The sequence below is a fragment of the Gavialis gangeticus genome, unplaced genomic scaffold, assembly GCF_001723915.1.
Source record: "Gavialis gangeticus isolate Ggan-Ray unplaced genomic scaffold, GavGan_comp1, whole genome shotgun sequence".
Lineage (NCBI taxonomy): Eukaryota > Metazoa > Chordata > Crocodylia > Gavialidae > Gavialis > Gavialis gangeticus.
Window position 1 is genome coordinate 31,910,984 of NW_017729034.1, and position 14,435 is coordinate 31,925,418.

At 41.0% G+C, this 14,435-nt stretch overlaps 1 protein-coding gene across 1 annotated transcript in view; it reads left to right on the plus strand.

Annotated features, from left to right (window-relative positions):
- ZNF318 (zinc finger protein 318) overlaps nt 1-14,435 on the plus strand; it is a gene marked incomplete at its 5' end in the record, with an annotated part of 54,009 nt that overhangs the window by 35,825 nt on the left and 3,749 nt on the right. The window contains 6 exons of the mRNA XM_019526708.1: nt 3,157-3,256; nt 4,034-4,320; nt 8,113-8,316; nt 8,780-8,879; nt 12,996-13,114; nt 13,575-14,429. Coding sequence (XP_019382253.1) covers nt 3,157-3,256; nt 4,034-4,320; nt 8,113-8,316; nt 8,780-8,879; nt 12,996-13,114; nt 13,575-14,429 — 1,665 coding nt within the window. The remainder of the gene's footprint in view (nt 1-3,156; nt 3,257-4,033; nt 4,321-8,112; nt 8,317-8,779; nt 8,880-12,995; nt 13,115-13,574; nt 14,430-14,435) is intronic.

Below are 14,435 nucleotides of genomic sequence, written 5' to 3' on the forward strand. Positions count from 1 at the left end.
TATCACAATGTGCGCCATGCAGTATGAATCCTATCATTTCACCCTTGCCTCTGACATCCAAGCATGCCCCATATACAGCAGCTCTGCTCCTTCCCACTCTCGTGCGCTCTGGGCCAGCCCTCAGGGTTCCTGACTCCAAGCCAGGCTGCCCTCGCTGCCTCAGCCCTCTGGTTCTTGACCCAGGCTAAGCTGCCTGATACTGAGTGCCCTACCAGACACCTCTCCATAGCCTTCACATCTACCTCCATAGCCACAGTCCGGTCCTCAAGTTACCTAAACAAACATAAACACAAGTATAGTCAAAATATAAGCAAATGGCATCTATAAAACTTCTTCTGTGCTCTGGGACAATACCTTGCTGCTTCCCCCTTTCCCCTTAGCTGTTTTGGTGCGTCTGTTATGGGTAGCTAGGGTGTTTATGGTCCTATTTCCTGCAGCCAGTTTGCAGTCATGGCATCCTGTCCCCATCTGAGATTCTAATGTCTGTCTCAAGGCGTCTTCACGTAATCCCTGGTTACTTTTGGCCAGCTCAGCATGGCTCTGCTGGCACTCTGCAAACTGTTTCTCATAACTGGCCCTCTCAGCCTCCAGGTCCAGACTACCTGCTTTGGCTTAGGCCTTGGGCTTATATGCCTTAAAGCCGTGCCCTCTTGCTGTCATGTGGTTCCCCCAGCTGCACCCAGGAGTTTCCCTTTTACTTAAGGGTCAGCTTGTGCAGCTTGGTGAAGCCCCACACAGCCAGCTTAGTTTGCTCCACTCTCTTAAGAAAGTAACAGGAGCCCCTGGCTCCCTGTTACAGTGCATAAAACAATGATATTACAATGGTGGATACATTAGACATTTTTAAATAGGTATTAAAGGATGGAGTCAGTTTTAATGTAAATATTGATCTGTGGATTTTTCCCTCTTTTCAAAATATTTTATAATGTGTTAGAAAGAAGAGCTAGGAGGGATCATATTTTCCTTGGTATACTAAGTTTACACTGCATTTGACACCACTTCTATACAACTAGTTTTACTATTGCCCTTGCATAGTACAGTTGCCTGTTACTGTGGATCATTCAGAGGGCAGCAGAGAGGGATGTTTTCTAGTAAGAGAATTTGATTCAGAACCACAGATTATTAGAGGGACCTATAAATATTCTCAGAACAGAGTTCAGATAGAGGTCATCTGTTCAAGTCTGTGTTCCTAAAATAAGGTAAAGGTACATCTTCCTTTCAGAGCTGCTGTCATTATGGCTATGCCCACATAGCTGTATAAACAGAATTTCAAGTGGAGAATACAGCATGTGGCAGCGGGAGGAGGGTTTATGCTGGCGTATCTACAACACTTTATTGAAAGACTTAAGCTCTGCTGGCATTTTTTTGGCATAGTTCTTTCTACACCAATGTCTCTTAGCATATATTGTTAGCTAAAGGCATAACATACTCCTATTCCAGTTGACATAGTATTACTGGTAGAATTTTGTACTGCTGATCAAGTCCAAAGGCTTTTTAACATTGATTTACATCCCCTTTTTTTTTAATATGGGATGGTGGCAGTAATAAACTTCTGAAAATTCATTGTGGTGACAATCTAGTCTGCATCTCTAGAAACAAAGTTGCAAGGGAAAATGAAAGAACTCACTAGGTTTCATTGAAAATGTGCATTCTGTACAAAAGGAGTACTGTTATGTTAATAGAAGCTCATTTACATTATCATTTCAATGTTCCTTGAGTGTTATCTTTAATATATTAAGCAAGATGTTCTCAGCTTCCAAGAGCCACATAGAGACATTCAGTTTCTTCTGCTGTCTTAGGAGAAATGATGAGTACAGGTGCTCAGGATTTTTCTGAGTAAAAAGTGGTTACTTGGGGGGGGTGGGGGATCAACCCAGGAACAATCAGAGTTAAATCATTTCTGGGAGAGTTTCTCCTGGGAGAGCAAATTCTTTTTCTGAGAGAAGCCACAGCATAGTCCCCCAGCATCCCAGGGTGCTTTGCTTCCCCCCCCCACCAGGTAACAGTGCGTCTCTTGCTGGACTCTGTTGCTCCAGCTGAGCAGGGACCAGAAAATGCCCTCTTTGTAATCCCACATTGTGTTACAGGGAGAGACAGGCTAACTCTCTTAGCAGTCTGGGTTAGCCACTCAAGGCTGCCCTGTGCACTATTGCCATCTGTCTTTGGGCAGACTGAAGTTGTCTACAGACCACACTGAGATGTGTGAACAGAGGCCCCATGGCTGTGGAGTGTTATCATTGCAAGCTCTGATCTTCAAGGGCTCAATATTTGAATGTCTTTGGGTAGGTTTTTTTACCAGGAGAACAAACCTGGGAGAATTCTCTCCCAGACTATTTGAACATCTGTCTGTAGTCAGTGACTCAACAGAAGATAGGTGTGTTTATAAAATGTACACAGTATTATAAGCGAAGGTAAGATAGGACTGAAGCAAAAACGTGAATTACTAAAACCAAGGGTAGCATAGAAAAAGCTAGACAAAGTTTATATTTTTTAAGTTTTCAGTGAGGAAGTGAGAGAATGTGCTGTCATCAGAAGTGCTCAATTTTGGATTAGCTCTGCTTTCACTGAAGTTAATAGGTCAACATGAAGTATTTTGGGAGGGGAAAAACATTTTTTTTACTTCTGTTTACACTGTAGTATTTCTTTCCTAAGGAACAATAAATACTGTTTACTGGGCTTACAAACCAATCAGGCTTGGTTTGTATACTGCCAATGAGCAATATTCTAAAAATAGATGTTACAAGCTTTTAGGGATGCTAGCCTGAGGCTTGTTCTATGTGCTCTTCCCAATGATTGATTGAATAATAAGCTAAATGAGGTTTTGCTGTCACAACATTTATTATCAGTACAATAATGGTAACAGCAGTTTGAGGACAAAATCATGTATTGATACAGTGGTGATCTTTTTTTCCATATCTTTCAATGGATTGAAAAATTGACACAGATAGTGTGTACAAAAATAACTTGGCGGGAGAGAGTCAGCTTAGTTTATTGTATTAAAGGGTAACACAAAAGAGTATTTTAAGAACAGTTATTTTTAATAACTAATATCCAGTGAGCTGTAATCCCAGGTTTAGCAGTCACTTAGACAGTTCTGCCTTAGCTGTGCTGAAAGGCACTGGGTGTTTCATGCCTTTCTCTTCCCAACTTTGTTAGGTCATAGAAGAGAGAGAGAAGCTGAAGAATGAGCGGGAAGCCCGTCAGAAGAAGCTCTACTATCTCAAAACTGAATTGGATAGACTGCGTAAACAGCAAGGTACAGCACCTTCACCTATTTTCCTTTTCTCACCAAAATGTGCTCCCAAGGCCCTGTGTGCAGCACTGCACTTCTTAGAATAGGAAACATGTAGACCAGAATAATATGCTAAAGTGAGAGAGGGCGTATTTCCCTGCTCTAGGCATCCCCAGAACTCTTTACAGAGCCGTGATATAGTCACTTCATTACCTCTGTCTCTATTGGTGAATGTAGCTGCTATGCTGCAACAAGTTTTTCAAGCTGCAGCCTGTTTGTACTGAGTGCAGGTACATAGGTCAAGACTTTGTTCCAACTTTCTAGAATGTGCCATTGGGCACCTTGACAAATAAGCACACTGTGCTCTGCATTCCAGTGTTGACCTGCATTTCACTATTTTGATTAATTTAATCTGGAGAGAATACATTTTTTAATACACCCAAACATATTTTGGGGTAATTTAAAACTTTTTACTGAGTTAAGGCAGGCTTATTTAATTGTAGGGGAGAAGGTCATTTCAGAGTACAGTTTGTGTCTGTTTATTGAACATTGTGAAGAAAGCCAAGGATTTTTTTTGGTCACACAATTTGAGATACTTTGCTAGAAGGGCCCTTTTTATAAACAGACCTAATGGATCTAATGTGAAGACATTGCCAAGAGCACAGCTTCATTCTTCACTTCTTCCTGGTCAAAAACATTAACATTATCAATTTAAGTTATTTTTATGAGTGGAATAATACTACATTTTAACATTATTTTGCTCTTGCACTCCTTACCCCTCCACCTCATCAATTGGCTCAGGGGAGATGTTGCGGAAGAAACGTCGGGAGAAGGATGGACACAAAGACCCCTTGTTGGTAGAAGTAAACCGACTGCAAGAGAATATTATGAAGGAGATTTCAGAGTTGCACAAGGAATCTGATGCAGCAGACAAGAAGCAATCTGAGCTTGACAAAGTAGCCCAGATCCTGGGGATTAACATTTGTGAAAAACCCAGGAAACCACCTGTGGAAACTAAAGATTCTTCAGAAAAAAATAGCAAGTCAGAAAATTTTAAAGGTGTAGAGAAAACGACATCCTCCAACAAGGTAAGTTCTTGGATCTATGTCCAAAACAGTTTCCATGTTGTGAGGACAGAGCACTGGGGGAGGCATCTGTTTTCGCCATTTCTTGGAGATCATTTAATCCAGTGGTGCTTAACCTCTCTGGCCCCATGGGCTGGATGAGTGGTGTAGAGCTAGTTGTCAGGCTGGATCCTGCACATGGGGTTTGTCTGCGGGCCTGATTCCAGTGCAGGGTCAGAACACAGGGTCAGTCTGCCTGTATGATTTGGTGCCACAACGTGACCCTGCACACTGGATCTGACCATATGTTGACGTGGGCCGGCGCACAGGACCATGCCATCTGGACCATGAGACTCCCTGTGGCTTTGGACATTTGGTGGTAGGGGAGCAGTGGCAGCATTAATTGTTGCTGATCCTGCTCCCCTATCACCACATTTCCAGACCTGTGAGGAGCCATACAGGTCAGATGACATGACTCCGTGGGCCAGATTTGGCCTGTGAGTCAGAGGTTGAACACCACTGATTTAATTCAATTTAGTGTCTTTGTATACTGGTTTTAGTAGCTGATTGAGATTAGAAGCAAATTTGCTGACAGTGCAGCTTCCTTGCAGGCGTGGACGCTTTGCATCTGTGTCTTCTGAGAAGCTTTGGTGAGTTTAAACTTAGACTGAACAGTAGTGAAAAGTTTGTTTTCTTGGGTTGTCAACCCATTCACCAACCCAGGAGGGCCCATGGACTACCACTGGTTTAATCACATGCCCTTCAACCTATCTGACATGAGTGGCTCTACTGGGAGCTATAACCTCACTGACATAGCTGTCAGGGTCATCTGAGTGTGCAAGCCTTCTTACAGCATTAAAACGGTTCATGAAGGAAGAGCTAAGTGATCAGAGCAAGACTTACATTGATGTTGATATTTGCCCTTATTGGTTCACACCTGTCTTCACTTTTGAGGAAGACCATCATTCCTCATATGGCCTCTATATTTAAAGGGTTGACAATGCCACAATAGGCTTACTCCATTCCTGGGGACTGTTGCTTCAGAATTTGTACCTGTGATTTTCATACAGCATCTCTCAAGGGTACAGGCATACCTCGCTTTATTGCGCTTTGCAGATAATTGTGTTTTTTACAAATTGAGGCAAGACCCTCCACCAGCACAAAGATTGACTTGCTGAAGGCTCAGATGATGGTTAGCATTTTTTAGCAATAAAGTATTTTTTAATTAAGGTATGTACATTTTTTTTTTTAGACATAATGCTGTTGCACACTTAATAGACTACAGTGTAGTGTAAACATAACTTTTATATGCACTGGGAAACCAAAAAATTCGTGTGACTTGCTTTATTGCGATATTCGCTTTATTGCGGTGGTCTGGAACCGAACCCGCAATATCTCCGAGGTATGCCTGTATGTGAAAAACAGATATGTTGACTTTCTCATCGAGGAACTAATGTATTTTGGTGGGCTAAAGGCATTCATGATGAATGTTTTTTTCTGTAGACTTCACCATACTGAATTTTGCAAAGAGGAAGAGTGGCAAGGGGAAATGAAGGGTAATAGTTTCTCTTCCCTCCCTTCCTTCTCCCAGCAAAATCACTGAAATCAGTGAAGAATTTAGATTTTTTTTCCCCCCACTCGTTTCTCTTTTTTGGTTTGACCCTGAGATCTTCCCAGCCCTACTTCTATAGTAAGAAAAGAAATGTAGGTCTGAAATGAAGTCTTTATTTCTTTAGAGTATTCGAATCAGATGCAGAAACAGTGGAACTAAAGTAGTGATTATTCATGTAAATTTTCCATCATCTTAAATTGTCTTGTTTTTCTCTCTTGGGTCTTAGCAGGAACATACATGTATTTTGGGATAAGTTTAGACCAGGGCTGCCCACTTCTGAGCAGCCAGGGGGGCACGCACACCATGTGGGCCACAGATGTGGGGACTGCACGCTGCACAGGCGGGTGGATTCCCTTTCCTGGCTCTCCCACACTGCATGATCAACCCAACTCCCCACCCCCTACATCCCTCACCATGCAGGCAGCCTGGTTCCCTCTCCTCTCTGATCTCTGCTGTCCAGTGAGCATCCCTCCCCTTCGTGTGGGTAGCCCCACAGTGCAAGTAGCTTGGCCAGCCCCTTCCTGGCTCCTGTAAAAGCAGGATGTGGAAAGGGGGTACATGTTGGCAGCCAGGTAGGAGTCCATGGGCCTCATGCCACCCTGTTGGGAGCCACATGGGGACTGCAGGCCACCATTTGGCTCATTCCTGATTAGACTATGATGCATACCACTATTGTTATTTTGACTTGCGTTTTTACTTCGTTATATCCATAATAAGCAGGTTACCCTTTGATGGTTGCTTACTTTAATTTGGAAAATTCTCTACCCTGGCCAGAAATTGCTGGTCTCTTCTGACAGGCACCTATAGATGCATAAAATACTAGAATTAATCTCTGACATTGCTCCCACAAGTTTGTTGGTAACTTCAGCTAGTAATAATTGGGATTACCTTTTCTAATAACAAAAGGTTGCTCTAGCCCTGCTGCAAAGTTGAAATAAACTTCTTGGCTTGCATATGTTTCTTTGTATTTATCACTGAGTCTTGATGCTCAGTGTAGTGGCACAAAACCTCTACAAATACAGAAGCTGAAAACTGTAGAATTGAACTGCCAATCCTGCTGGGTTGCTTTCCAAAACAAGATAACCCAATAAGATATATTTCTTTAAGGTTTTCTCTACAGTTTCTGTCCACATTAAAGTTCTAGCCTGTAATGTACATGGTGCTTGCTTTCTGTTGAAATATACATACCTAAAAGGGTGCAAAGATGACTGCCATCACTCATCAGGATGGCATGATTGTTCTAAAGGAAGGTGGCTTACACATTATCTTATAAGATCAAAATTATGTACGTCTATAAAATAATAGCACAGACAAACTCATTTCTCTGATTCCATGTACATGCTTCCTTGCTTTTTGGGTAAATCATGTATTGATTTCTACATGTTCTCCATGTCCACCAACTGACATATCTAGAACTACTAATCTAAGCCAGTAGGGCTGACTAAGTTCCATTCTGAGAGCTTGTTTGATTTTTTTTTTTTTTTGTTTGTTTGTTTTGTTTTGTTTTGTTTTGTTTTTTGTCTCCACATCAGGATTCCTGGTTAAAAATATTCCTCTTGACCAGTGCTTTAAAAATTCTAGGGTCCCTTACTGTATTGTTTTTGCCTTTCCAAATCATTGGAAACCAAGTAGGTATCAAGTATCTAAAGCACAAGACACTGGTGTATCATATAAACCTCAGTAAAAGGGTTTATTTCTAGCTCCTTTAAAAGCCATGAACCTGCTGGAGAGGACAGGCTTTATTTAACATTGCTGGATGTTATTTATCAGATAATAGTTTAACTCAACTGGTTTGCTTCATTTTTGTTTTATTTCCTTGCAACTTAGTTTTACAATAACCACATACTGATATTGAGCTGCATTTTAGGTATTATCTAGTACTCTAATACTGTACAGCTATTCCGCACAACCCTTGAATTTAGGAAGGGCGCATGCCTTAGGGTATCTGCTTATTGGTTCCTTGATTACCTACCTACTATCCAGCCATTGCTTCTGGGAATCTTATCGGAAGCTCTTCACTGTGACCACGCAGCATCTGAGCAATGCCTGAAACAGTGGAATTAGCCTGGGCAGTGACCAGCAGGTGATATATATATATTTTTTTGTGTGTGAATATATTTTCTGTTGGAGGCAGGTTCTGCATTCCAAAGCACCATGTGTGTCCTGCTGTGTCTTAGAAAAATGTTTCCTTTTGTTTAATTTAGGAGTCAAAAACAGCTAATGAAAAGTCCAGAGGTAAAAGTCCCAAGCCTGCAGAATCCTCTTCACTGTCATCAAAGCATCCTTTCCAGTTGGCCAATATTTATGAATATTATGATGCAGGGAACCACTGGTGCAAAGACTGCAATACCATCTGTGGGACCATGTTTGACTTTTTTACACACATGCACAATAAGAAACACAGACAGGTATGTGTCAGGTCATCGTCTTCAAGTAGATTTCGTGCTGCTATTCGGAATAATGCTCTGAGTATCAATCACAAAATACCATTTTGCAGGAGAGCAATCTGGCAGGAATGTTGTTTGCCTACTGTCAAACTCTGGAAGTTTGTGTAGCGGCCAGTGCTTTTTGATTAGGGAAACAGGGCTTTTTTATTTAGTTCAATAGGGGACAAGCATTAAAGATTATGCATTTCATACTCTGCCATGCCTTTTACATTTTAGCCTTTTCACAGGTTTTTTAATAAGAAGAAACATTTTTAAAAAATTGGAAAAGGGGGAGGGAAAAGGGAGAATATTATTCTTGTAAATATTTTCATTGTAATTGTGATTTTTAATGTTGTAAAATGATGTTAAAAGGAAAAACAGAAAGGTGTAATTGCCTTGCTGTTGCAATGTATGAGCCTGTATGCCTCTGTCACTGTGCAAATAGACCCTGGATCCTTACAACAGACCTTGGGCATCGAAGACCCAGAGTGAGACCAAACAAGATTCTATAAGACGCATTGATAAGATAACTGTCCCCGCCAAAGGTACGTTACTTCCATTTCTCCTAGATATTGCCTCACTCTGTCCTCCAGCAGGTTCCAGCTGCTCAAGGACAAGGTGAATTGGATTTAAATTGAGATTTAAATCATGAAGCCTCAATGTAATTGCTGTTTTCTGCAAAAAGTGCATTCTTGTTGTTTGATACAACCTTAATACATATTATTCACTACTCAGAGCTAGATGTAGGTTTCATTTTTAGAAGGTACATGCTATACATTTTAAAGCAGCGATTTGTTTTGATTTTTTTTTTTAGATTGATTTTGCAGCTACATCAGAAAACAATTATGATTTGGTTATTTTACTTACCAAAGCTAATTGAAGCAGATACTTGTGAAATCATTTGGAGGTGAACTGTCTCCAGCTCACTAGATTAATCATGTATATTTGGGGGATATTTTTGCCATGCCATATTAGGATGATAACAACCACTGTCATGAAAAACAACAGGCATTGAAATTGTTTTGTTTAACTGAAACAACAAACATATATTTTGGATTTCTTTTTCTTCAACAATTCATAGATGTTAGGGTCAGAAGGGACCTCAATAGATCATCGAGTCCGACCCTCTGTATAGGCAGGAAAGAGTGCTGGGTTCAGATGACCCCATCCAGATGCCCATCCAACCTCCTCTTGAAGACCCCCCAGGGTAGGGGAGAGCACCACCTCCCTTGGGAGCCCATTCCAGATTTTGGCCACTCTAACTGTGAAGAAGTTCTTCCTAATGTCCAGTCTAAATCTGCTGTCTGCTAGCTTATGGCTGTTATTTCTTGATAAAGTGCAGTTAGCTTTGCTGATGACTTCATCACACTGATGACTCATGTTCATCTTGGAGTCCACTAGGACTCTGAGATTCTTTCTGCTTCTATGTTGCTGAGCAGGTCATTAGGCAGTAGGTGTGCTGGACATTTTTCCTCCCTAGGTGCAGCACTTTGCATTTCTCCTTGTTAAATCGCATTCTATTGTTTTCTGCCCATTTGTCCAACCTGTCCAGGTCTGCCCGTAGTTGTTCCCTGCCCTCCAGTGTATCCACTTCTCCCACAGTTTTGTATCATTCACAAACTTGGACAGAGTACACTTCACTCCCTCCTCCAAGTCACTGATGAAGACATTGAAGAGTATTGGTCTAAGGACCGAGCCCTGCGGGACATCACTGCCCACGTCCTTCCAGGTTGATTACCGACCCATCCACTACCACTCTCTGGGTACAACCCTGTAGCCAATTTGCCATCCACTGGACTGTGTAATCATCCAAGTCACAGCCTCTTAATTTGTTCACCAGTATCGGTTGGGATACTGTATCGAAGGCCTTCCTGAAGTTTAAGTAAACAATATCTACCCCTACTCCTGCGTCCAGGTGTTTTGTAACCTGGTCATAAACGGAGACTAGATTAGTCAGGTATGATCTGCCTGCTACGAACTTATGCTGGTTTCCTCTCAGCATAATTTTTCCTGTTGGGCTCTCACATATATGAGCCTTAATAATCTTTTTAAAGACTTTACCAAGGATGAAGGTGAGACCGACTGGCCTGTAGTTGCCAGGATCCTCCCTTCCTTCCCTTCTTGAAAATAGGGACCACATTGGCCCTTTCCAGTTCTCCGGGACCTGGCCCGTGAGCCACGAGTGCTCAGATAATCTTGCCAGTGGCTGTGCAATGACATCAGCCAGTGCCTTTGGTACCCTTGGATGGAGCTCATCCAGGCCTGCTGACTTAAATGCATCAGGTCCTTCAGAGTGACTCTGCAACATCTCAGGGTCAATGCTTGGTAGACTGGTGCCCTGCTGTTGTCTCTGTACAATCCCATTGTGAGACTTGTTTTGCCCCTCGTTTAGAAACAATGAGGCAAAGAACTCATTGAGGAGTTCAGCCTTGTGTCTCTCCCCCCCCCCGGTCTGTCATCAATTTCTTGTGCCCATTCAGTAGTGGTCCTATACCACCTTGGGCCTTCCTTTTACTCCTATATATCTGAAAAACAATTTTTTGTTATCCTTAACTTGGGATGCCATCCTCAGCTCCATGATAGCTTTGGCCTTTCTAACTGCCTCCCTACAACTGCGAGCTGAGGAGGTATAACAATAAACATGTATAATTATTTTAACAAAACAAGCATACGTATTTTTGATTTTTTGTTTTTTTTAAACTATTTTAGTTATAAATGTGTGAAGTGTCTTTTAACAAAAATTAATGGATTATTTCAGCCAGGTCAACATGAGAAGCGTATGCAGAAAACTCAGTCTTTACCTTCCTCTTCCTATTTGTTCATAGATTGGAAAAGAAAGATGAGCTTTCTTGCTTTTTCAGTTCCCAAGAGATATCCCAATTTAGAATGAATTAGTCCAAAGGAAGAAAATATTTTTCTATACCTGCAGAAGAAGCTAGTGTTGTTATAAACTGGATTACCACTTCAGTAGTCTCTGATGAATCCAGGTGCTTAAGTGACTTTCACCAGTTCACTAGTGTGACTTCCTTTAAAACTTCACCAGCAACCATATATTTCTTGAATGGTTTACCCTTAGCCCTGAAATGTATTAAAGTTGGTATTATAGAGAGATTATTGCTAGATGTCTGTGCTGTAGCCAGCTCCTCTTCTTCAACAGTTTAAGGATTGACCTTGGTACAGAATACTGAGATTATTGGCAAGAAAATGAGCTGGAGATAGTGCTTGATGATCCATTTATTTTTTTTAATGCCTGTAATTTAACTCTGTCATTGCATATTTCTCTTTTCAAGGTCTCACTCAGTCTCTTCTAAATTTAAACAGCATCAGCAATAAAACACCGATTTCCCTGTACATTGTTCAAGGCTATGGAAATAGGTTTCAGGATAGTCAGCATATGTTCTACATTTCTCTTAAGCCGAATGTTGAGAACTTTGGCTATGACATTTCCATCTATTTTGTCACAGTTTTGTTCACGAATTATCATCGGATTAGTCTAGTTCTCAATATATTGGTCAAAACAGTCCACTGCTGAGTTCCATCGCATGTCTTGTGGGAGAGTTAGTTTGGTTCCCCCTGCTTTGTTCAGAGCAGCTACTGCAAAGTGATTGCTACGGCAGTATTTTGCAATTTCAACATTAGCCTTTATTTCTGGAGCACTGAAGTGTTTGGCTAAGAGGTACATCAAATGAGCGCTGCAGCCATATGTTATTAGCTAATGGTAGCCATTCAGAATAGGTGTAAATGTTTCATTCTGTAGTTATTCATGTTGAAAAGCAAATGGAATAAGGTCTCAGGAAAACAGGTGGGTTTTAACTTCCTTGATAGTTGCTTTTTCCAAATGTTAGGTGACTTTCTTACATGAAATGCTCAGATCTACAGATGAAGAACTAGGAGCTGGAAAGTGCTTGTAAAAAGTAGTGTGGTATGTGTGGACTTGAGCAGTATTTCAGCTGCCTTGTATTAGGTAGTTTTGCTTTATCTGTGATGTTTTGATTCTGAGAGTCACAGAAACACATTCGTGGTGGATAACCTGATGGGTTGCAATGAATGGAATGGGTTTGAGAGAACCATGAGGAAAGGACGAAGAGTAAAATGGTGCACTTCAGTCCTGGTAGCAGTTAGTAAATGTACTTACCAACTTGTTTTAATCTTCATACAACTTCAGTAATGGCTCAGTGAGGTTTTGCTGTAGGTTGGATTACTGCAGCTTGCTTTTTGTGGGCATAAAAATGCAATGAGTTAAACTCTTTTAACAGAGTTGCCTGTTTCTTCAATGTTTGTTGCTGTTGACTTTTGAGTGTTTTTTCCTAAAGATGATCTTGCAATCCTAAGCGTTTTAAGTGGAATTTGTAGTTGATATAAGTGAGAAAATAAAAAGCCGGTTGATATTCCAAGAAGTACTAGTGTGATTGAATAAAAGAACTGAAAATAATTCTTTGTTATTAAGTGTTTTTAAAAAATGTAGGGAATACTGCTAGTGAAGATTCTTTTATCAGGATTATAAATAGCACTATCACCACTTGTACAAGTGCATGAACAGGGAACATTGCCAGAGGTTTCATTGATCCTTGTACTTGAGACACACTTTTTTTTTTGGTTGGCTTTTATTAAAGGTTGATTATATTCTTGTACTATCTGATTGTTTTCTTTGGCCTTTTCAGGCTCTGAGTTTCTGATTCCTATCACTGGATATTATTGCCAGCTCTGTCATGAATTTTTTGGAGATCAGATCTCAGCAGAGCAACATGTGAAAAGTCATCCTCACAATGAGAAATATAAGGTTTGTACATTGTGTACCAGGAGTAAGCCATTGCTTTTTTAGCTTGTACTTTTTCTTCTTTTTCTTCTCTTTTATTAGAAATAATATTTAACTCCTTAATTTATACACTTGAATAGCTTTACCATTTAGTTCTGAGCCAAATAAATAGACTAAGAGCAAGAATTAAAAGTTGCCTGCTATGATAGAGGGTCATCTTTCATGTGCATGATGTTGAAGTTGTCACGCTTCAATCCCAGTGCTGATTTCCAGACAGTTTGGTTAAATATAGGAGATAACTTGAGTACTTTCTTAGCAATGAGTTACAGAATCCTGGGTCTATGAAGCCCTGGTTCATGGTAGGAAGTAGTTCTCTGTTCTTCATAAAGTGCTGAACTGGCAAGTTTTAACGAGTCTAAACTGCTCCAGAGTAGAATTTTTATTTCATAATTGCTATTGACACTGTACCATTTCTCTTTCACAGAAATATGTGGATGAAAATCCACTCTATGAAGAGAGGAGAAACCTGGACCGTCAGGCCGGGTTGGCTGTGGTCCTGGAAACAGAACGCAGGCGACAAAATGAGCTGAAACGAAAACTGAGTGAAAAGCAGAAAGAAGAGAAAGATGAGAAGAAGGCAAAAGTAGTAAAGAAAGAGGAAACAAAGAGCACTCCAGAGCTGGGAGAAGGGCCTAATGAAACCAAAAGTACTCCAGGCAGAATAGATCCTGCTGGGCGAAAACTTGGAATTAAGCTTAAACTGAAGAAGGAAGAGAAGAAAGAAGAGAAGAAAGAAGAAAAGAAAGAGGAATCTGCAACTCAGTCCTCCTTTGGAAAGTTCAGCTGGAAGAAGAATGAGAAAGAGGATAAGAGCCTAGGAGCAGCTTCAGCTGTCCCAAAGGAGGAGAATGCTGAAGGAAACAAAGATAAGGAGGAGGGTAAGTCTCCGTCTGGAAAACCCCATGTGAAGCCCATTGAAATAAAACTTTCTGGGAAAACTGTGATACCACACACTAGCCCCTGGACACCAGTCTCTTCTACTTCAACACAAGCAAAAATTCGACCCAATCTGCCAGTTCCCACCATGATTCTGCGCAAGTCTGTAACTGCAACAGTAAGCAAGCCAGCACCTTTGAACACTTTTTTGTCTATAAAATCTTCTGGAGCCACCATCAAACCTCTACCTGTGGTAAAAGAAACCAGTGCAGACTTATTGCTGCCTCCAGATATCATCTCAAAAGCATTTGGCGGAGAAGAAGTAATTTTGAAAGGGACACAGGAGGATTTGAAAGTGCCAGAGAAGAATGAGTCTTCTCAGGCTTCTGAGATACCGCCCCCACCCCCG